The sequence below is a fragment of the Cotesia glomerata genome, linkage group LG5, assembly GCF_020080835.1.
Source record: "Cotesia glomerata isolate CgM1 linkage group LG5, MPM_Cglom_v2.3, whole genome shotgun sequence".
Lineage (NCBI taxonomy): Eukaryota > Metazoa > Arthropoda > Insecta > Hymenoptera > Braconidae > Cotesia > Cotesia glomerata.
The window spans coordinates 24589287-24611657 of NC_058162.1; the positions used below are offsets into that span (position 1 = coordinate 24589287).

A 22371-nucleotide genomic window follows, 5' to 3' on the forward strand; every position below is an offset into this window, starting at 1 on the left:
TTACCGATTAAATATTTAATTACTAACAACAAAATTCTTCTTAAACTCGTAAAAAATAATTTATTTTGATTAACTTGTAGCTGGTAAAAAAATATAATTAATTTAATAAACTAATCAACTGCTTCAATAGTAGTTTCGAGATTCGGAGGATTCTTTACTGCTTTTGGTCGGATAATTGATTTGTAATAACGTTCTTCAGCAACTCCAAGGTCTCTTTGACTGAAAAATATTATTTTATAAAAAAAATTTTGATAAGGTAATTATTTACAAGTGGGGTCCACCATTTTCATGTTTTTGAACGAAATTTCTATTTGATTTTATTGACATATTTTTTTTGAAAAATACATAAAAAAAATGAACAATAAAAAAAAAGTTGATTATCACAATTTTAATAAATTTTCAAAAAAATTTATAAATTTTTTAGAAAATTGTGATATTCAACTTTTTTCTTTTTAATTGTTCGTTTTTTTATGTATTTTTCAAAAAAAGATAAAATATAAATTTTATCCAAAAATATGAGCCAAAATTTTTTCCAACTTTTGCAGATAATACTTAAGTTAGCCGAAGTTTTTAATTTTTTTATTCTTTTTCATTTATTTAATTAGAACTAAAAAATATTTTTAAAAAATTGCACTTATGGTTTTTCAAGTTTTTTATAAATGAAAATTTTTATAATAATTTTTTCAATAAAAAAAACTTCTAAAAATTTTGAGATGTCGGCTAACTTAATTTTCATCTTTTGAAAACAAAAAAGCTATCGAAATCTTTTTTTAGTTTTCTTTCACGACATTTTTTATCATAAATGCGCCGTAAAAACAAGCAGAAATTTTTCACCTAGATATAGCCAAAAATAGAGTGGACCCTACTTGTAAATAATTTACTTATTAGGGTGGCCCAAAAAAACCAACTATTTTTTTTCTTCTTAGTCTCGAGTGAAAAAATGTAAATTTTTGATGTTTTAAGAGCCCTCACCAAAGGACAGCTTAAAAAAAAAATTTTAAGAGGTCGCTTCAAATTTTTTTAAATTTCAAAAATCATCAAAAATCGAATTTTTTTTTTTTTTTTAATTTTTTTCTCGTTACGGTATAATTTTATAGACCAAAAAAAAAATAAGTTTCTGAAAGTTTCAGTTCAAAATTAAAATTTTAAAAGTTCGCTCATAATTTTTTTTTTTTTTTTTTTTCTTTAATTAGTCATATCGCCGACTTTAACTGTTGGGAGTGGTACGTTGGGGTCTTTTTGGTTTGTAAAAATCTTAACCTACGCAGCAAGGTCAAATCTCAACCAAGCTGGTTTCTAAGACCAGCTTGGGATTCGAACCCACGCTTGGCAGTTGATTAAATAAAATTATTAAATTAAAAAAAATTATTTTTTTTATATTGTGCTTTATTTTTAGTTCATCTCGTGATGTATTTTTATCGATTATTGTACGAAATGAAAAAAAAAAAAGCATGGAATTTTAATTTGAATAGTAAAAGGTCGCTCGAAAAAATCTAAACTAATGCACTAATAAATTGAAAAAAATTATGAGCGACCTTTCAAAATTTAAATTTTGAACTGAAATTTTCAAAAACTTATTTTTTTTTAGTCTATAAAATTATACCGTAACGAGAAAAAAAATTTTTAAAAAAATTCGATTTTTGACGATTTTTGAAATTTTAAAAAATTTAGAGCGACCTCTTAAAAATTTATTTTTGAGCTGTCTTTTGGAGAGGGCGATTAAAATATCAAAAACTAACATTTTTTCACTCGAGACTTAAAAAAAAAATTAGAAAAACGGTAGACCCTGAAGGCCATTCGTGCAACTTCCCGCTCATTTTATACTAGTTACTTAAAATTGTACTAATGATGTTTTTGAGCTCTCCGAGCTCAAAGATACTATTTATATGTTATTTTGAGCTCTCTGAGCTTAAAGAGATAACTTTTCATGCTTTTGAGCTCTTCGAGCTCAAAGGTCTGATAGAAGTTTGATAAAACACAATTTTTCAAATTTTTAAGCCGCAATAACTTTTGAATGAATGAACTGATTTTTACGCGGTTGGCGGCGATCGACGTGGTTTTTTATGTTAAGAGCTGATTAGTTTTTGAAATTGATTGGTAGAGCCGTTTAAAAGTTATTCCAAAAAATGTCGGAGTTAAGTTGAAAAAACACTTGTTTCCAAATATTTCGTCGAGGATATCTCTCGAACCAATCAACCGATTTTTACGTTTTAGACAGCGATCGACGCAGTTTTTAAGCTCTAAAAATTATTATATTTCATCAAAAACGATCCGATAAGAAATGTCGAAGTTATGTGAAAAAAACACTTTTTTCGGTTTTCTTTCGTTCACGCTATATCTCGAACGAATCAACCGATTTTGACCGGATTAGCGGTGATCGACGTGGTTTTTCAAGGTTAAGGGCGGATTAGTTTTTGGAGTTGATCGATCAAGCCGTTTAAAAGTTATTCCGAAAAAACCACTTTCAAAAATGATTTTTTTCTTATTTTTTTTGAGATTTCTCCAAATTTCTCAAAATCTATCGGTCCAAATCGGTTCAAATTCTCAGGAAATCTGTTTGAGGGAACTCTTTAGAACGCCGTTTGGTTGGTTCCGATCGGTTTAGTCGTTCAAAAGTTATAAGCGATTCACACACACACATAGTGACAACCTCGCGGGGATAGTCAGGGAAGCTTCCTGTGACCTTCAAACGTCAAGATCTGATGAAAATTCGATTTTTGCAAAACGGGATGAAAACAATAACTTCCCGATTTTTGAAAATCTTCGATTTTCTTAGCGGGAAGTTAAAAAAAAAAAGTCGGATTTTTTGGGCCACCCTAAGGTGAAAGCCCCAATTATTGACAGGGGTCTAAATATTGACACCCTAAATTATTTTTAAATATATTTAATCGTCTGTAATAAGAATACCTATCATATAAATTTTTATTAAATTCTAATTAATTAAAAAATTGAAAAAAATTACTGTCAGTTCAAAATATTAAATATTAATTATTAAAAAAAAAATAAAGTTACCACCAGTTCATCAAACCAGCTTACGAACGTTTATTTTCTTTACAACTTTGATTAGAAAAGCATTTTTTTTAAATGTCGAGTTTAAATTAATTTCTTCATCTAATAATATCATCTTTTTTTATTTTAATTAACAATATATGAAAAATTTATAAAATTGAATAATCGAAATTAATTATATGCTTTATAATATTTAAATAATGGGTGTCAATAACTAGTTGATAATTTTTAAGTTGAATCTCATATTGACAGCCATTCGACAGCGCTATTACGCCTTTTTTTGACTTTAACCAAAAAAATTAACTGTAAGAGTTTGAACTCTTCTGATTCAATAAATTAATTTTAAATGAATTTTTATATTTTTAAAAGTAATTAATCATTTATGGAAATTATTATTAATAAACTTTAATAAAATTGATTACTTAATAATAAGTTTGGAGAAATAAGAATAAGCAGATGATTGTAGGCATGCTTAGTATAGGTGTCAATAATTGGGGTGAATGTATGTCAATAATTAGATCAATCAGTTTTTTAACCTGCCAATAATTTGTGTATCCGGATAATCTATTTAATTATTTAAAATTAATTAGTAAAAATCAGTGATTATGATTTTAAAAAAAGAAATCGATTAGTAAAAACATTACTTGAGGCATTACCACAAACAAAATTCAACGATATTGATATTTGATTGCTTAAAAAAAATCAAATCATAACTTTGTCTCTCATAGTGTCAATAATTGGGGCTTTTACCTTATAATAGTTGTTAATAATTACCTAAAACAGAAAAAAATCAACTTACTGTTTAGTCTCCGCAGATCTAGGCTTGCGCACAGGGTTCCATTTTGTGACAGGAGTTTGATTGCTCACCATCAAGCCCCTTATACACAAAGACAAATTCAATTTAACAAGATTAGGGTCCTAAAAAAAAAAGATGGTTAATAAAAAATCAGTGAATTACATAAAAATAACTCTTACCCGATATTCAATTGACAAAGTATCAGACAAGCTCAAAATATCCGAAGCAATATCAACAAACTCAATTTTTTCCATTGTATTTAAATAATTCTCGTGCAAAAAATGCAGAAAAATATTTGAGTGAGATAAAAAATATGAAGCGATCTCATCAGGATTGTGGACAAATTTCCAGCCTCCAGGTTTATCAGCCGGCTCACGTTTAGGATTAATGACTCTACCGACCCCATGCAGCAACCCCAGACTCTCTTCTCGGACCTCGCAGTCCTGGCTCTTAGTCTGGCCTGGTATCTTCAGCGAGGTGAAGATTACATTCAGAAGAGTGCTTCGTACATCACCGATGCTGTTGGACAAGACTTCGTCGATGTTGTGCTGGGTCACTTGAAGCATATGTCCCGCCTTTGAGTTCAAGATCGGAGTGACTCGCTTCAGCATGTTCTTCATCGCAGTTGCTGTCGTCGCGTTCACGTTTATTTTATCAATGCCGTACTTTTCGATTATTTCTGCAGGGAAAAGAATTTGTTGGACTCGACTGGCTTCGGAGTCTGGACAAATGAAGACCAAGGGGTGAGTACCTAGTTCAAAATACTGCCTGGAAATATGAAGCGTAAAATTAGTTATTTTTATTTATTTTTTTTAATAAAGGATTATAGAGTAAATGCTCCAGTTGTTGACTGGTTAATTAATATTGATTATTTGTTTAATTAAAATTCTTTTTTTATATTAGATTATATAAATATTAATAAACAATTTAATGTTTTTTAATCTATACTATTAAGAGAATAATCAAATATTTTGGCTAGTGTATTTATATGATAATAAATATTTAGGCTGTATTTTAAAATACTCTATTTCTAGATCCATAATTAAGAAATGGCCTTGTATCTTGTGAACTATTGACATTTTTTAAGATATAAGCTCATCCCGATGTTACATTCATCGAGACCTTTCATTTGAGTACCCACATCAATTTTTCATATATTTTATATATTTATATATTTCACAAATACCATATATATAAGATATATGAAAAATGCCATGTGGATACTTAAATGAAAAGTCTCGATGAGTGTAACATCGAAATGAGTTCATATCTTAAAAAATGTCAATAATTGAGAAATTACATTATATCTTGCCAACTATTGGCATTTTTAAAGATATAAGCTCATCCCGATGTTACACTCATCAAGACCTTTCATTTGAGTACCCACATCAATTTTTCATATATTTTATATATTTATATATTTAACAAATACCATATATATAAAATATATAAAAAATGCCATGTGGGTACTTAAATGAAAGTTCTCGAGAAGTTTAACATCGAAATGAGTTTATATCTTAAAAAATGTCAATAATTAAGAAATGACATTGTATCTTGTCAACTATTAACATTTTTAAAGATATAAGCTCATCCCGATGTTACACTCATCAAGACCTTTCATTTGAGTACCCACATCAATTTTTCATATATTTTATATATTTATATATTTCACAAATACCATATATATAAGATATATGAAAAATGCCATGTGGATACTTAAATGAAAAGTCTCGATGAGTGTAACATCGAAATGAGTTTATATCTTAAAAAATGTCAATAATTAAGAAATGGCCTTGTATCTTGTGAACTATTGACATTTTTTAAGATATAAGCTCATCCCGATGTTACACTCATCGAGACCTTTCATTTGAGTACCCACATCAATTTTTCATATATTTTATATATTTATATATTTAACAAATACCATATATATAAAATATATAAAAAATGCCATGTGGGTACTTAAATGAAAGTTCTCGAGAAGTTTAACATCGAAATGAGTTTATATCTTAAAAAATGTCAATAATTAAGAAATGACATTGTATCTTGTCAACTATTAACATTTTTAAAGATATAAGCTCATCCCGATGTTACACTCATCAAGACCTTTCATTTGAGTACCCACATCAATTTTTCATATATTTATATATATTATATATATGTATATATGAAAAATATATCAAAAATGCATGTGGGTACTCAAATGAAAGCTCTTGATGAGTGTAACATCAGGATGAGCTTATATCTTCAAAAACGTCAATATTTAAGAAAGTACAGTGCAATTTAACAAAAGTCATTACTTAAAAAAGCTAAATTTTATTCATAGTTCACAAGTCACGGCTGTCACATAGTGACTGCATGATTGCTAATATTTATTATAAATTTAATTACAAAATATTGTGACTATCTAAAATAATAGTTTCAATAAAAATCATAAAAAATTAACTTTTATGATTTATAGCCAGAAATTAATAGTAATTAACTGAAGTAATGATGTTTTTATGGATTCAGTAATTGACCGGTTAAACTTGTATTTACATAAATATTTCAAATTATTACGTCCATACATTTATTATAAATCTAATGACTTGTAAAAATTAATTAAAAAAAAAAAAAATCCTTAAGATATAATTTTATTTATTAAAGAAAGAAGTTACTTTTTGAGAGCGCAATTAGGTTTAGAAAATTATTTTTAAAAATTGCATTTAAAATTCTGAAAGATGAAATTTTTATTATTATAAGTTATTTATTAAAAAAATTCTAAAAATTATCACATGTCTCTAAATTTCATATCACACTTGATAATTTTAATTAATTAATTTTAGAGTCATAAAAAATGCAAAATATTTATTACAAAAATTAAATATCAATACTATGAATGCAATTTAAATTAGAAAATATTTTTTGACTATATTATCTTCAATAAATAATTATAATGTAATTAATTTTTATATCCAATTAGTTAACTGGTTCATTTACTCTACTAAAAATTCCCAAAATAAAATATATAAAATAAAATAATAAAAATCAATTAAAAAAAACTCACGTTAGTAAATCATAAAAACTGTCTTTGTCATGGAAATAAATATTAGGAATATCCTTGACCAGCAGAAGCTTCCTGCTGGACTGATTGCCCATCACAGAATTATACCTAGTGGCGCGGATGAAAAAATCCAGGAATTTATCAGCCTGTTTAATTGTCATGTTATTATCATAGTAATTAGCAGCAGAATCAGTTGGAGTGATCCACTCTACTATATCAAATTTATTCTCCTTAGCCAGGACCTTCAGCGCCGCAGTTTTTCCAGAGCCAGAAGCTCCAGACAGCACGAGGATTCTTGGAATTCCTGGGAGAGCTTTGTCTACCAGCCATTCTGTCAGTTCTTTCTGTTTCTGACGACTGACAGACAGGTCAGCTGACTTCTTAGGGTCGCAGGCTTCCAGGAGTGTGGCTAGACTACTTGTCTGGTTACTCCGTTTTGATACGATTAAACTGTCGATGTAGTCCAGGTCCATCAGGCTGGACTCAGGCTGGCTCGGTTTCTTCGGCTCTTTTTTTTTCACCGGCTCCGAGGGACCGAAATCCATGTCTAGGTCTACCCATGATGTGTTACTTTTCTGAAAAATTAGAAAATTAGTTTTTTGGATTGTTTTTTTAAAAATTGTGACAATTTTTTTTTTTTATTTAATCTGAATTATAATTTAAAATTTATAAAAATAAAATTTAATTATTTTTAATAAATTATGACAAAATTAATAAAAAAAAAATTCCACATGTAGAAATTGTAAAAAGTTATGCATCAAATTTTTTTTTAAATAATTTAATGACATTAAAGTTAGCCGTCACTTTACAATTTTTTTATTTTATTTAACAAACAAATTTTTATGAAAATTAATAATACCAAAGTTAGCCGACATTTTTAGTTTTTTGATTTTTTTTCAACAATTAAATTAGAACAAAAAAATATTTTTAAAAAATTGCACTTAAAGTTTTTCAAGTTTTTTACAAATGAAATATTTTTTTAATTTTTTGTGATAATTTTTTCAATGAAAAAAAATTCTTAAAATTTTCAGATGTCGGCTAACTTAATTTTCATGAAAATTAAGTTAGCCGAAACTCAACAATTTTTGATTTTTTTTATTAATTAAAAATTAGAACTAAATGATTATTTTTAAATAATTCAACGTTTAATTTTTAAAATTTTGTGCATGTAAAAATTTTTATTTTAATTTTTTAAAAATTAATTTTCAATAAAATAAATTATAAAAATTTTCAAATGTCGGTTAATTTAATTTTCATCAATTTTTACTGGAAAATTATTTTTAAAAAATTGCATTTTTAATTTTTTTTAAATTAATAAAAATTAAATTAGCCGGCATCTGAAAACTTTTGTAATTTATTTGATTAAAAATAAAATTAAAAGAAAAAATTTCACATGTAAAAAATCTTAAAAATTATACGTGCAATTTTTTTGAAATATTTTTTCTGTTTTAATTTAATGAAAATTAAATTAGTCGACATTTAAAAATTTTTATAATATATTTTATTGAAACATAATTTTTAAAAAATTAAAACAAAAATTTTCACATGCAGAAAATTCCAAAAATTATACGTGGAATTTTTTAAAAAGTTTTTTAGTTCTAATTTTTAATTAATAAAATAAATCAAAAATTTTTAAGTGTCGGCTAACTTAATTTTTATTCTAAGATAATTAATAAAAAAAATCAAAAATTTTTGAACGACTAATTTTAGATAAAACTAAAGTTAGCTGACGTTTATAATTAAAAAATTTTTTTTTATTTAATAAATTGGAACAAAAAATATCCATTAAAAATTGATAATACTTTTACTTTTTTTTAATAATTAAATTAGAACGAAAATTTATTTTTTTTTAAATTGCAGTACAGTTTTTGAAGTTTTTTACGAGCGAAATTTTTTTTTTATTTTTTTGTAATCATTTTTTCAATAAAAAAACATTCTAAAAATTTTTAAATGTCGGCTAATTGAATTCTCATTAAAAATTGCATGAAAATTAAGTTAACCGACACTCAAAAATTTTAGATTGTTTTTATTAATTAAAAATTAGAACAAAAAAACTATTTGTAAAAAAATTCCATGGATAATTTAAAAAATTTTCTACATGTGAAAATTTTTGTTTTAATTTTTAAAAAATTATTTTTTAATAAAAAAAAATTCTAAAAATTTTAAGATGGCTAATTTAATTTTCATAAAAATTGTACTTAGAGTTTTACAATTTTTTTACGAGTGAATTTTGTTTTTTTAATTTTTTTCGATAAAAACTCAATAAAAATAATTGTCGACTAAGTTAATTATGAATTTTAGTATCATTTAAAATTTCTACACGTCAATATTTTTTCCTGTTTTTTTTGCCATAATTTATTATTTAAAAAAATTATTAAATTAATTTTTATATAATTTCTTATAACTAATTAATTTTTTAAATAAAATCCAAAAGACATTAGTGTCAAACATTTTTTTGCTGCAAAAAAAATTGTCACAAGTATAAAATTTTATCATTTATAACCAACAATTTTTTTAATCGGAGGCATTTTGATTAATCACTCTTGATTTTTTAATTAATTAATTACAATAACTTTAAAAAAAATTAAACTTTCACATTTCACTAACAATTTGATTTTTTAGTTTGTTCTAACAACTATAAAATAATTATTTACATTGGTAAATTATTTTTATTTCATTTGTTGACAATTTTTCATTGTCCCCTAGCGGTCGTTTCAGAACTAATTTCTTTCCGCGGTCATTTAATTTTTTTTCTTACTACTGACACAGTAAAATTTTTTTTTTTTAATTTATAAAATCAAATTTTACACAATAGAAAAATTAATACACTTATTATAAAATAATTAAAATTGTGACTAAGAATTTCACAATAAAAATAAATAAATTTAATTTTTTTAGTGTTTCCGTGTCAACAACTCATCACGTAACCACAATAATTAGTAATTAGAATCCAATATGATTTATGATAATAATAATAAATATTAAACTTTCTTTTACAAATTCATTTACTTGCAAATAAATTGTTTTCTCTTTCTAATATTCAATAATTACTGAGCGATGTTGATTCTCTATCGACCACACTTAATTAACTTATTGTAACTATTAAATTTTTTTTCTAGTTCCTTCATTTACCTTTGAATAATTTCCTCAATTACTTTCTTCAATTTCTAGTAACTCAAGTTCAATATTTTGATTATTTTTTTTTTATGTCAACATAGTGTAATATGTGAGACTTACAAAAAATTACATTAGATTTTTTTTCTAATTCGAAAGTTTATCTTATTTCTTATATCAAGAGTGTCAGAGTTTCTTGCTTTCAATAAAAAGTAACAGTTTCAAAAACTACAAGTTAGAATTATTAATAAAAAATTTGATCAATGAAAAACAGTGTTGAGAAAAAAAAATGTTTTTTTTCTATTATTTAAAGTAATAATCTATATTATTAAGAGAATAAGAAAAATTTTGTATTCAGGATAGTCATATGATAAAGTCAGTTTTTTTAGTTATATTTCGTGTCATTGCAAATGTCTTAACTTGAATTTGTCCCTTTTCAAGGTTTTATACCATTCTCACCAATAGTCAATTTATTAGGATAACTATTTAGGCTGCATTCGAAAATACTTTATCTCTAGATACATAATTAAAAAATTGCCTTGTATCTTGTGAACTATTAACAATTTTAAAGATATAAGCTCATCCTGATGTGACATTCATCGAGACCTTTCATTTGAGTACCCACATCAATTTTTATATATTTTATATATTTATATATTTCACAAATACCATATATATAAAATATATAAAAAATGCCATGTGGGTACTTAAATGAAAGGTCTCGATGAGTGTAACATCAAAACGAGTTTATATTTTAAAAATATCAATAATTAAGAAATTACCTTGAATCTTGTGAATTATTAATATTTTTTAAGATATAAGCTCATCCCGATGTTACACTCATCGAGACCTTTCATTTGAGTACCCACATCAATTTTTCATATATTTTATATATTTATATATTTAACAAATACCATAAATATAAAATATATAAAAAATGCCATGTGGATACTTAAATGAAAAGTCTCGAGAAGTTTAACATCGAAATGAGTTTATATTTTAAAAAATATCAATAATTAAGAAATTAACTTGAATCTTGTGAATTATTAATATTTTTTAAGATATAAGCTCATCCCGATGTTACACTCATCGAGACCTTTCATTTGAGTACCCACATCAATTTTTATATATTTTATATATTTATATATTTAACAAATACCGTACATATTAACTATATAAAAAATATCATGTAGGTACTTAAATGAAAGGTTTCGATGAGTGTAACATCGAAATGAGTTTATATTTTAAAAAATGTCAATAATTAAGAAATGACATTATATCTTGTCAACTATTGACATTTTTTAAAATATAAGCTCACCCCGATGTTACACTTATCGAAACCTTTTATTTGAGTACCCACATCAGTTTTTCATATATTTTACATATTTATATATTTCACAAATACCGTACATATTAACTATATAAAAAATATCATGTAGGTACTTAAATGAAAGGTTTCGATGAGTGTAACATCGAAATGAGTTTATATTTTTAAAAATGTCAATAATTAAGAAATGACATTATATCTTGTCAACTATTGACATTTTTTAAAATATAAGCTCACCCCGATGTTACACTTATCGAGACCTTTTATTTGAGTACCCACATCAATTTTTTATATATGTATATATATTATATATATATATATATATATATATATATATATATATATATATATATATATATATATATATATATATATATATATGGGGTATTCCATGCCAAATCGACCACTTTTGACCCCGACCCTTTTCGATTTGGCCGAAAGTTTTCCATCCTTTTCTACGCTATAAAAACGGTTCTCAGAATTTTTTTGAATTTTTTACCTAACTCCAAAAGTTATGAATTTTTCAAAAAATGGCTTTTTATTTTCAAATAGCCATAACTTTTTCAAAACTAAACATTTAGGTACCTTTTTTAAAATTTTTGTTTTTAGATGTACTTTCCGATAAAAAATATTATAAAATTTTGGTAAGTCAATACATATGGAATTTTTCAGTTTTTTGACAAAAATCAATGATTTTTCGAAGTTCGACATTTTTTTTTTTAATTTTTTTTTTCTAAAATAAACTTTAATCAATTCCACAGTTATCCCTGTAGAACCCAGATTGCGCCGATTTCTCTTTCTATTTTTTTTCTTCAATTGAAAAAAAATTGTTAAATTTTCAAAAATGGAAAAAAAATTTTTTTTCATAAATTTTATTTATATAATGAGATAAATACAATTCAACGATTTTACGGCATTACATTCACAATTTAGAGGCTTCATCGATGACTGTAATTAGTAAGATCAATAATTGATGCAGCTAAAATTAATTACTTTTCTCTCTGTCGTTTAAATATTTTACAAATTCTGTGTTTATTCGAATTCGAAAAGTTTTTAACTAGTAAACAACCATTTTTGTCCGGAATTATACAATGTAGTTGTTGAGTTCCTGTAATCGGTTTCGTTTTCAAAAACACGCAGTGTTGCCAGACTTTTCAAACGATCAGTTTCTCGTTCGTGATTGGCTGAAATAAGTACATAAACAGCAAAAAGTTTTAGGCTTGTCAATAATGACTATTCGGTATGTGTACCGTACACTCTAGCATAAACTTTTGACGACGGAAGTCGCAAGGGTAATACCTTAAAAGTATAATTTTTACTGTTTGAAATGTTAAATTCTCCCAGACTAAGACCCCCACTTCTCTTTCATCTAAGTTCCCCTTCTCCTCATAATATGGACTATATATTGAAGTGACAATTTTTACTGTTTGAAACTGTAATTTTTTAAGATGAAAGAGTCGTTATTTACTATAGTGACAGCTACTAATCACTTATTTTGGATATTAAATTATAAATTGTGGCTTTTATACTTTCTCCATTAAGTTCTGTAATATTTATATTTTTGCCACCCCGATGTCCGCTTTACTGTTTGAAACTATAAAAATTAACCAAAATCCGAGTGAATATTACAGTTTACTTTTTTTCGTGTAGCTCCTTATTTTTTTCGAGGGTGATTTTTTAACATTTTGATGTAGCAACAGTTAAATTATAAATTATTTGAATGATTCAAATCAAAATATTATACCTTTATTAGATATTAATGATATTCAATGGTCTTTTAAAGTGATAATAAATTATGAACTAATTTTTTTTTCGTACAAATGGAAGATTATCTAAAATGGAGCTAAAAAAATTTGCTAATTAGAACGTCGATGTTATACTATGAATAATTTGTTTTGTGACCCTGTCATTAGCCTTCCAGCTGTTGGGTCTTACAATGAACCGAATAAATAAATAAAATAAATATCTAATAAATCATTTGAATAAACAGCTAGCCAATACCCAATGAAGAAAGTCGAGAAACCAGTATCAATATTAAAAAATACGGTATCAAAGGATGTACAGTCAATTAAATAAACTAAACATCAGTGCGTGATACGAGGTCTCTCTCCCATCAAAGCCTCTAAAGCCTCTCAGCCAATCTTTCTTTATTCCTGCTATCGTGTAGCTTTAAATCCTCGAATCAAGAATCTCGAATCAACTCTCTCCCTGGCAATGAACTTGCCGCTAGTATACCCGCAACTACGATACCGGTCACTCCTTTGCAGTACACTCAGGTCTTTAACTCTTTTTACCGTAACTTTCCTCAGGCCTTCTCTTCCTCACCTTCTTCTTCAGTGTCGATTAAAACACATCGGAAATGTTTTTCCGATTCGCGATTTTTGTGGGCCTAGGATCAGTCGTTGCAACAATTATCTACTTGACTCCTATCCCAGGTAAGGGATTAATTTTACAATTAATTTTATTGTTAATACTCATGCTGACGTTAATCCCTCATAAAGTAGAAGCATCCAGCTCCTATTAGCTGGACCATAACTCTACCTTACAATTATCCAATAAACATTCTTACTTCATACAATATATTTATTTAATATCTTTTTAATACTCACCATATTCTTAAACAACAATTCTTAACCATGACAATAAAGGTGAAAGTGATGACTCGATCAAATCTGCAATAAAAAACAATAACAATAAGTTATAAAATTATGTAGTTTCACTTGATATAAAAAATACTTTTCCGGATTTGTTATTAGTTTCCAGATTAACGATAAAATTTTTTTGATATTCATGCGTGAGTTAATTTATTTATAACCGTGTCTAATTAATTTGAAAAATTAATTTTAAATAAATATTTTTTAAATAAAATTAAATTTTTTATGTTGTAAGATGGACGGCGGAGTTTTTAAGATGGTCCACCTTTACAAGCATGGAATGTTTATGTTATCCATATATGCTTGTAAATTAAAATAAAATTAATTTTGAAAAATTAATTTAAAAATTTATTTTAAAAAATTTATTAAACAATTAATTTCAAAAAATTTGTTAAAAAATTTATTAAAAAATTAATTCAAGAAAATTAATTCAAAAATTAATCTTAAAGAATTAATTCAAAAATTTATTTTAAGAAATTAATTCAAAATTTAATTTAAAAAAATTTATTAACAAATTAATTAACAAATTAACTTTAAATTTATTAAAAGATTAATTTTAAAAAATTAATTAAAAAAAAATAATTTTAACAAATTAATTAAAAAAAAATTAATTTTAACAAATTAATTAAAAAAAAATTAATTTTAACAAATTAATTAAAAAAAATTAATTTTAACCAATTAATTTAAAAAAATTAATTAAAAAAACTTAATTTTAACTAATTAATTTAAAAAAATTAACTAAAAAAAATTGATTAAAAAATTAATTTTAACGAATTAATTAAAAAAAATTAATTCTAACCAATTAATTAAAACATTGATTAAAAAATTAATTTTAACAAATTTAAACAAATTAGTTCTAACAAATTAATTAAAAAATTAATTTAAACAAATTAATTTTAACCAATTAATTTAAAAATTAATTAAAAAAACTTAATTTTAACTAATTAATTTAAAAAAATTAACTAAAAAAAATTGATTAAAAAATTAATTTTAACGAATTAATTAAAAAAAATTAATTCTAACCAATTAATTAAAACATTGATTAAAAAATTAATTTTAACAAATTAATTTAAAAAAATTGATTAAAAAATTAATTTTAACGAATTAATTAAAAAAAAATTAATTTTAACAATTTAATTTAAAAAAATTAATTAAAAAATTAATTTAAGATATTTTATGAAAAAATTAATTAAAAAAAATTTATAGAACAAAATAAAATAGTGTGAGTATATATACACCCCATAATCTATTTACCTTAAATATATAACATGGAAATTTAATATTTATGATAACGGATTATTTATATCAGTTAGTGTGAAAGCAAGTACTGAACCATTAATCAAAATATATTGTTTAATAAAATATTAAAAGTGTAAAACGAAACCTGCTTTCTATGAAACACATACCCGGTCATTTTCTTTTATCATAAAAGTATCTTATCATAAAACAAGAAATTTATACTACAGTTTATATATTTAATGTAAATTCACCTTTGAAGTCAACAGCCTGGCGCAAGACCAGAGACCGGACGCAAAACTCGCCTCAGCGAAAGCGAAATTATTTGACAAAAAAAAAAAAATGTCTCAAAGTACTTTTATATTTATACACAATAAGGAGAAAGGTCGTAAGATGAAAGTGCTTTGGTACTTGAGAAAGAGATGGAATTCAAGACTAAAGGCTGAAGATTGAGAAAGACTCAGCAAACTTTCACTCTTATTCAAATAAATTGGTAATACTTGGATTATTAGTCTGGGTTTCCACCAATAGACTTCCATCTAGTCTTTGTCTAGGTTTGCATCATCGTAAATTCGTTGCACTTACGTCTAATGCTCACTAGACAAACAAAACTCAGTCAACCGGGCGATAATTGAATGTCACGAATCATTGATGGTCAAATGGTAGTCTTGCTAACAGAAGTTAAGTCTAAAGGAGACTTTCCTTCGGTTACATTAGCAGGTTTTGAGTTGCGTCCGCATGGACGCTTACTTCAGAGTTACATTAGTTCGGCTTCAACTCTTGTTAGGGAGCGTTCTGAAAAATTTAATCGTGGTTAATTTTGTTTATATCTTAGAATTGTTTTGTGAAAAAAAAGGCGAAAATGTTTTTGATTTGTGAGAAATAATAAGTTTGGTTTTTTTTTTTAAATAAATCTTGGTGAGATGGCGCGGAAAGTTCCTGCATTGACATACTTTCTACGAACATCCGTCGTCGTCCTGATGGTTTTATCCGTCTCGACATTTTTGCACTTCTTTAATTACCTGCCGCGTAAGTTTTTTAGTTAGAATTATTAGAAATTTTGTTGTTTGATTAATTTATCATTGACGCGAGAAAGTTTTGGGTTAAAAGTAGAAGTCAGCGTCAGCTGCTGAGTTTTTTTGGATTAACATAATTATTTTTTAAAATAAATCATTCAAATTTTTAAAATTAATAAATTTAAATAATATTGCATTAATTAAAAAATTTTTTTTTAATAAATTTTATTTCTTCTTAATTAATAATTTTATTTTTTTTAAAATAAGTTATTCAAATTTTTAAAAATAATAAATTTAAATAATTTTTAATTAAAAATTTTATTTTTAAAAATTATATTTCTTCTTAATTAAAAATTTTATTTTTTAAAAATTATATTTCTTCTTAATTGAAAATTTTATTTTTTTAAAATAAATTATTCAAATTTTAAAAAATAATTAATTTAAATAATTATTTAATTAATTAAAAATTTTATTTTTTATAAATTATATTTTTTCTTAATTAAAAATTTTATTTTTTAAAAATTATATTTCTTCTTAATTTAAAAATTAATTTTAAAAAATTACATTTCTTTTTAATTTAAAAATTAATTTTTTTAAAATTACATTTCTTCCTAATTTAAGAAGAAAACTTGACACATTTATTTTCGACCCACCATTTTGAATTATTTAACCTCCAAATTTATTAACAAAATATTTTTAATGATTAATTGATACCTTCTTTTTTTTTTTTAATAATTCTTCAGTAAAATTTCAATTAAATTTTTTTGTTACCAATTATTGCTTTTAATTTATTGTTTAAATTGTAAGGCTATGATCTTCTTTGTTAATTTTATTGCAACAAAACTTCAACAAAAGGCATCGCGTAATTGGTTTTTTAAAAATTAATATATTTTACATTTAAATCTCCTGAATTAATTTTTAACTCGATGTATGATTACGTAACCGGTATATAACTATTAATAGCGAGTAAAAATTTATTAACATAAAATATTTCGAGGCTATGTTTAATCATACTCTTTCATTTCCGCATCACGCGACATTTTTCTACAATAAATATTTATAAGTTATTCTATAAAAATTAAATAATGAGACTAATAGAAATTCTTGCTCATTTATTTATATATACTAATATTATAAAAAGGAACGATTTGATTGTTTGCATTGAATAGGCTCCGAAATTAGTGAACCGATTCGAAAAATTCTTTTATTGTTGGGAAGCTACACTATCTCCGGGCGAGAAGAGCTATATTACATCATGATTAATTTTGAAATTTTTGTTAAATACCCGTGCGAAGCCAGGGCAGACTGCTAGTTAATTTATAAAAAAACATACTTGCAATTTTCAACTCTTGAAATTGCATCATCCACATTTCACGCAATAAACAAATAAATAAGGAAATTAACCTGTAAATATTCGCACATTAAGAATAAAATGTCTTGACAAGTAGAATTATCCCGCGTAAAAAAAAAGTTTCCTGAAAAGTTCCGGAATAGTTCCTGGTTCCGGAACGTTCCTATGATAAGACAATCCGGAACATCCCCGGAATACTTTTGCAATGTTCTCGAAATAGTTCTGGATCATTCATGGAACACTTCCGGAACATTTCCGGAAAATCACCGACAGACTTATAAAACATCGCTGGAATACTTCGAGAATAAATTAGGAATACTTCCGGAACATAATCCAAACGTTTACCGGAAATGTTTCAGAAGTATTCGAGGATTTTTCCAGGAATATTTTAAACATATCCCCGATGTATTCCCGATATATTTTGTAACTATTCCCGATTTGTTCCAGAAGTATTTCGGGAATATTCCAGGAGTGTACCGGAGATGTTCCGGAAGTATTCCTAATTTATTCTGGAAGTATTCCAGCGATGTTCTATAAATCTGCCAGAGATTTTTCGGAAATGTTCCGGAAGTGTTCCACGGATGTTCCAGAACTATTTCGAGAACATTGCAGAAGTATTCCGGGGATGTTCCGGATTGTCTTATCATAGGAACGTTCCGGACCAGGAACTATTCCGAAACTTTTCAGGAAATTTTTTTTTTACACGGGATATATTAAATTATTTTAAAATTACTAAATCACTAGTCTTGTACCTAAAATAATAAAAGATAATTTACAGCATATTAAAAAACCGCAGTATTAACTTCACATATTTTATACTTATACTCATTATTATTTATTTAGACCCTGAAGATAACTTACATATATTAGAAATTTTTATAAAAATTAATTTAGCAGATATTTAATAATTTCAAGGACCAATTTTTCAATCCGAGATAAAGTTTTATCCAGGATAAAATTATTATTACCAGGATATTATTATTATTGTTATTATATTTAATCATGATGAAAATAAATTTAGCAGATATTTAATAATTTTTAGAATTTTTTTTTTAAATAAATTGTGGCAAAAAAAATTTATAAAAAAAATTGACACGTAAAAATTTTAAAAAATAAAAAATGCAGTTTTTTAAAAGTAATTTTTTTGAACAAATTTATTTGTTAAAAAAATTAAAAAATTCTCTAGTGACTGCTAACTTTAATGTCATTTCATCATTAGACAAAATTTTATCCTGGATTGAAAAACTGGCCCTAAGACTTTTTTAAACAAATAAATTATGATAAGAAAAAAAATAAAAATAAAAATTGACACGTAGAAATTTTTAAAAATTAAAAATAGAATTTTTTTTAAATACCTTTTGGGAAGAAATTTATTTGTCAAAAAAATTTTTTAAATGGTCATATGACTTCTAACTTTAATGTCATGAAATTTAAGTTACGAGTCACTTCACCATTTTAAAAATTATTTTTAGCAAACAAATTTTTTCCGAAAAATTATTTCAAAAAAATTGAATTTTTAATTTTTTCAAATTTCTAGATGTCAATTTTTTTTTGCTATAATTTTTGTTACAAAAATTAATTAAATATCTTCAAAATTAATTTTCATTATTATTTTATAGCAATTAAATTATAATAAAAAAAAATTATTTAAAAATTTCTATCTAAAAATTAAAAAAAATTTTTAGAAGCATTTTTTAAAATAAAAATTGCTATGACATTAAAATTAGCAGTCGCTTGACAATTAAAAAATTTTTTTTAATAAATAAATTTGCTCCAAAAAATTATTTCTAAAAAATTGGAATTTTTATATTTTTAATTTTTTAAATATCAATTTTTTTGACACAATTTATTTGTTAAAAAAATTCTTAAAATTACAAAATATCTGCTAAATTAATTTTCATAAATTGCTTTGTTATAAAAATTAAAAAAAATTAACAGCTGACAGCTAATCTCACTATCATTAATAATAACCAATCTCTTCTTTGTTTCAGAACAAACTTTTTTATCATGTGACAGGCCGTGTCATCATTTAGACTGGCCTATGATTTGCCGAGTGAAACTGACTCTTGAACCTTTCCACACACTCAGCAAGTAATTTTATAAAAATAATCCATTTCTTTACAATAATAACATATAAATATAAGTACTTATAGCTGCATGTCTTTAGAAACACTTTGTTTATTTTTCATCCATTGCCTATTACATATTACGAGACATATTATGTCATGAATTGCATCATACGGCAATGTGCCGGCAGACCGAGCAATCTAGGCATTAGATATTACATTAGATTGTTGGTACCGTTGCAAACACAGTTATGTAACCTGAGCATGCTGTATTCTATCATAAATATGAAAAATAATTACCTGCTGACATTTTGGATATTTTTTTTTTTTTCAGGGCCTGTGGAAACTGCCCAGCCAATGAGACCGCTTGTCTTGCCAAGTACTGCGTGTCCGCGGACGGGCATCATAGAGGAATTCTTGCCGCGAATCGGCAACTGCCTGGACCCAGCATCCAGGTAACTGCTAAGTTATGTCATAAGTAATAATATAACTATACATATACTTCATGCACAGTCTGAAGCTGAAATGAAATTGACATTAAAGTTAAAGAAAATTAATTTAACAGATATTTAATAATTTTTTTTAACAAATAAATTATGGCAAAATAAAATGTAGAAAAAAAAATTGACATGTAGAAATTTTAAAAAATTGAAAATGCAATTTTTTTTGAATAATTTTTTTGCGCAAATTTATTTGTTGAAAAAAATTGAAAAAATTGCATTTTTTAAATTTGAAATATCAATTTTTTTATAACATATATTTAAAATGATTAAATATATACTAAAAAAAAGCCACAATTATTGATACTATCAGAAACAAAGTTATGATTTGATATTTTTTAAGCAATCAAATATTAATTAATCAATTTTATTAAAGTTTGGTAATAATGATTTCCATAAATGGTATTTTTGTACAGTCTTACAAATTATTATTAATTATTAATTATTATTATTATAAATGCCCAAGTGTGCATTGATGGCTGCATACTTACCTTACATCGCCTTTAGTTTGTGCGTAGACTCCCTCTCCCTCTGTCGCTGATTTGAGATGAGATAACTGAAAAAAAAAAAATTAATTTTATTAAATAAGAAAAAATTATTCATGGGTTTTTTTTTATAGGTAAAGGGGCAAAATGGAATAATAAAGTAAAAGCCCCAATTATTGACACTATTAAAGACAAAGTAATGATTTGATTTTTTTTAAGCATTCAAATATCAATATTGTTGAATTTTGTTTGTTGTAATGTCTCAAGTAATGATTTTACTAATCAATTTCTTTTTTTTAAATGATAATCACTGATATTTAATAATTAATTTTGAATAATTAAATAGATTATCCGGATGCACCAATAATTGGAAGGTTAAAAAACTGATTGATCTAATTATTGACATACCTTCGCCCCAATTATTGACACCTATACTAAGCATGCCTAAAATCACCTGCTTATTCTTATTTATCCAAACTTATTGTTAAGTAATCAATTTTATTAAAGTTTATCAATAATTATTTCCATAAATGATTAATTACTTTTAAAAATATAAAAATTTTTCTAAAAATAATTTATTGAATCAGAAGAGTTCAAACTCTTACAGTTAATTTTTTAGGTTAAAGTAAAAAAAAAGGCGTGATAGCCCTGTCGAATGGCTGTCAATATGAGATTGAACTTAAAAATTATCAACTAATTATTGACACCCATTATTTAAATATTATAAAGCATACAATTAATTTCGACTATTCAATTTTATAAATTTTTCATAAAAGGTAAAAGCCCCAATCATTGACACTATTAAAGACAAAGTAATGATTTGATTTTTTTAAGCATTCAAATATCAATATTGTTGAATTTTGTTTGTGGTAATGCCTCAAGTAATGATTTTACTAATCAATTTCTTTTTTTTAAATGATAATCACTGATATTTAATAATTAATTTTGAATAATTAAATAGATTATCCGGATGCACCAATAATTGGAAGGTTAAAAAACTGATTGATCTAATTATTGACATACCTTCGCCCCAATTATTGACACCTATACTAAGCATGCCTAAAATCACCTGCTTATTCTTATTTATCCAAACTTATTGTTAAGTAATCAATTTTATTAAAGTTTATCAATAATTATTTCCATAAATGATTAATTACTTTTAAAAATATAAAAATTTATCTAAAAATAATTTATTGAATCAGAAGAGTTCAAACTCTTACAGTTAATTTTTTAGGTTAAAGTCAAAAAAAAAGCGTGATAGCGCTGTCGAATGGCTGTCAATATGAGATTCAACTTAAAAATTATCAACTAGTTATTGATACCCATTATTTAAATATTATAAAGCATACAATTAATTTCGATTATTCAATTTTATAAATTTTTCATATATTGTTAATTAAAAAAAAAAAGATGATATTATTAGATGAAAGAAATTAATTTAAGACTCGGCATTCAAAAAATGCTTTTCTAACCAAAGTTGTTAAGAAAATAATAGACGCTCGTAGGCTGGTTACGATGAGCTGGTGCTTTTATTTTTTTTTAATAATTAATATTATTCAATATTTTGAACTGACAGTAATTTTTTCAATTTTTCAGCTGGTTAGAATTTAATAAAAAATTTATATGATGGGTTATTCTTCTTACAGATGATTAAATATATATTTAAAAATAATTTAGGGAGTGTCAATATTTGGGGCTCTATTCTGTCAATAGTGGGGCTTTGCACGCCCCATTACAGTAATCAATTTTATTGAAGCTTTTAATAATAATTTCC

The 22371-nt window shown here is 24.9% G+C and overlaps 2 protein-coding genes across 6 annotated transcripts in view; one reads left to right on the forward strand and one right to left on the reverse strand.

Moving 5' to 3' along the window:
* LOC123265831 (cell cycle checkpoint protein RAD17) lies at positions 1-20668 on the reverse strand. 4 transcript variants are annotated; one of them, XM_044729758.1, is made up of 6 exons: positions 20604-20668; positions 13899-13961; positions 6852-7423; positions 3985-4573; positions 3809-3927; positions 1-219 (listed from the first exon to the last, which is right to left on the reverse strand). In XM_044729758.1, the coding sequence occupies exons 2-6, from the start codon at positions 13899-13901 to the stop codon at positions 111-113; spliced, it is 1392 nt and encodes a 463-aa protein (XP_044585693.1). In that variant the 5' UTR covers positions 13902-13961; positions 20604-20668; the 3' UTR covers positions 1-110. The 4 variants fall into 4 exon arrangements, with proteins under 4 accessions (XP_044585693.1, XP_044585692.1, XP_044585691.1 ...); XM_044729757.1 differs by lacking the exon at positions 20604-20668 and adding an exon at positions 15765-15912; XM_044729756.1 differs by lacking the exon at positions 20604-20668 and adding an exon at positions 15434-15787.
* The window catches only part of LOC123265827 (laccase-4-like), a 19947-nt gene continuing 11068 nt past the window's right edge, over positions 13493-22371 (forward strand). The window contains exons 1-3 of one of the 2 annotated variants that reach the window (XM_044729749.1): positions 13493-13724; positions 19538-19637; positions 19947-20067. In XM_044729749.1, coding sequence (XP_044585684.1) covers positions 13649-13724; positions 19538-19637; positions 19947-20067 — 297 coding nt within the window. In that variant the 5' untranslated portion in view covers positions 13493-13648. Of the gene's footprint in view, positions 13725-15973; positions 16209-19537; positions 19638-19946; positions 20068-22371 lie in introns of those variants that run through there. The other variant, XM_044729748.1, reaches the window with a different exon arrangement.

Excerpts from the sequence above, each read along its gene's own strand:
- LOC123265831 (XM_044729754.1), bottom strand. The coding sequence starts at position 9,376 with ATGCCTCCGATTAAAAAAATT. Across the intron at positions 7,424-9,355 it reads TGCCTCCGATTAAAAAAATT|AAAAGTAACACATCATGGGT; the intron begins GTTGGTTATAAA and ends CTAATTTTTCAG. Across the intron at positions 220-3,808 it reads AGATCTGCGGAGACTAAACA|TCAAAGAGACCTTGGAGTTG; the intron begins GTAAGTTGATTT and ends AATATTTTTCAG.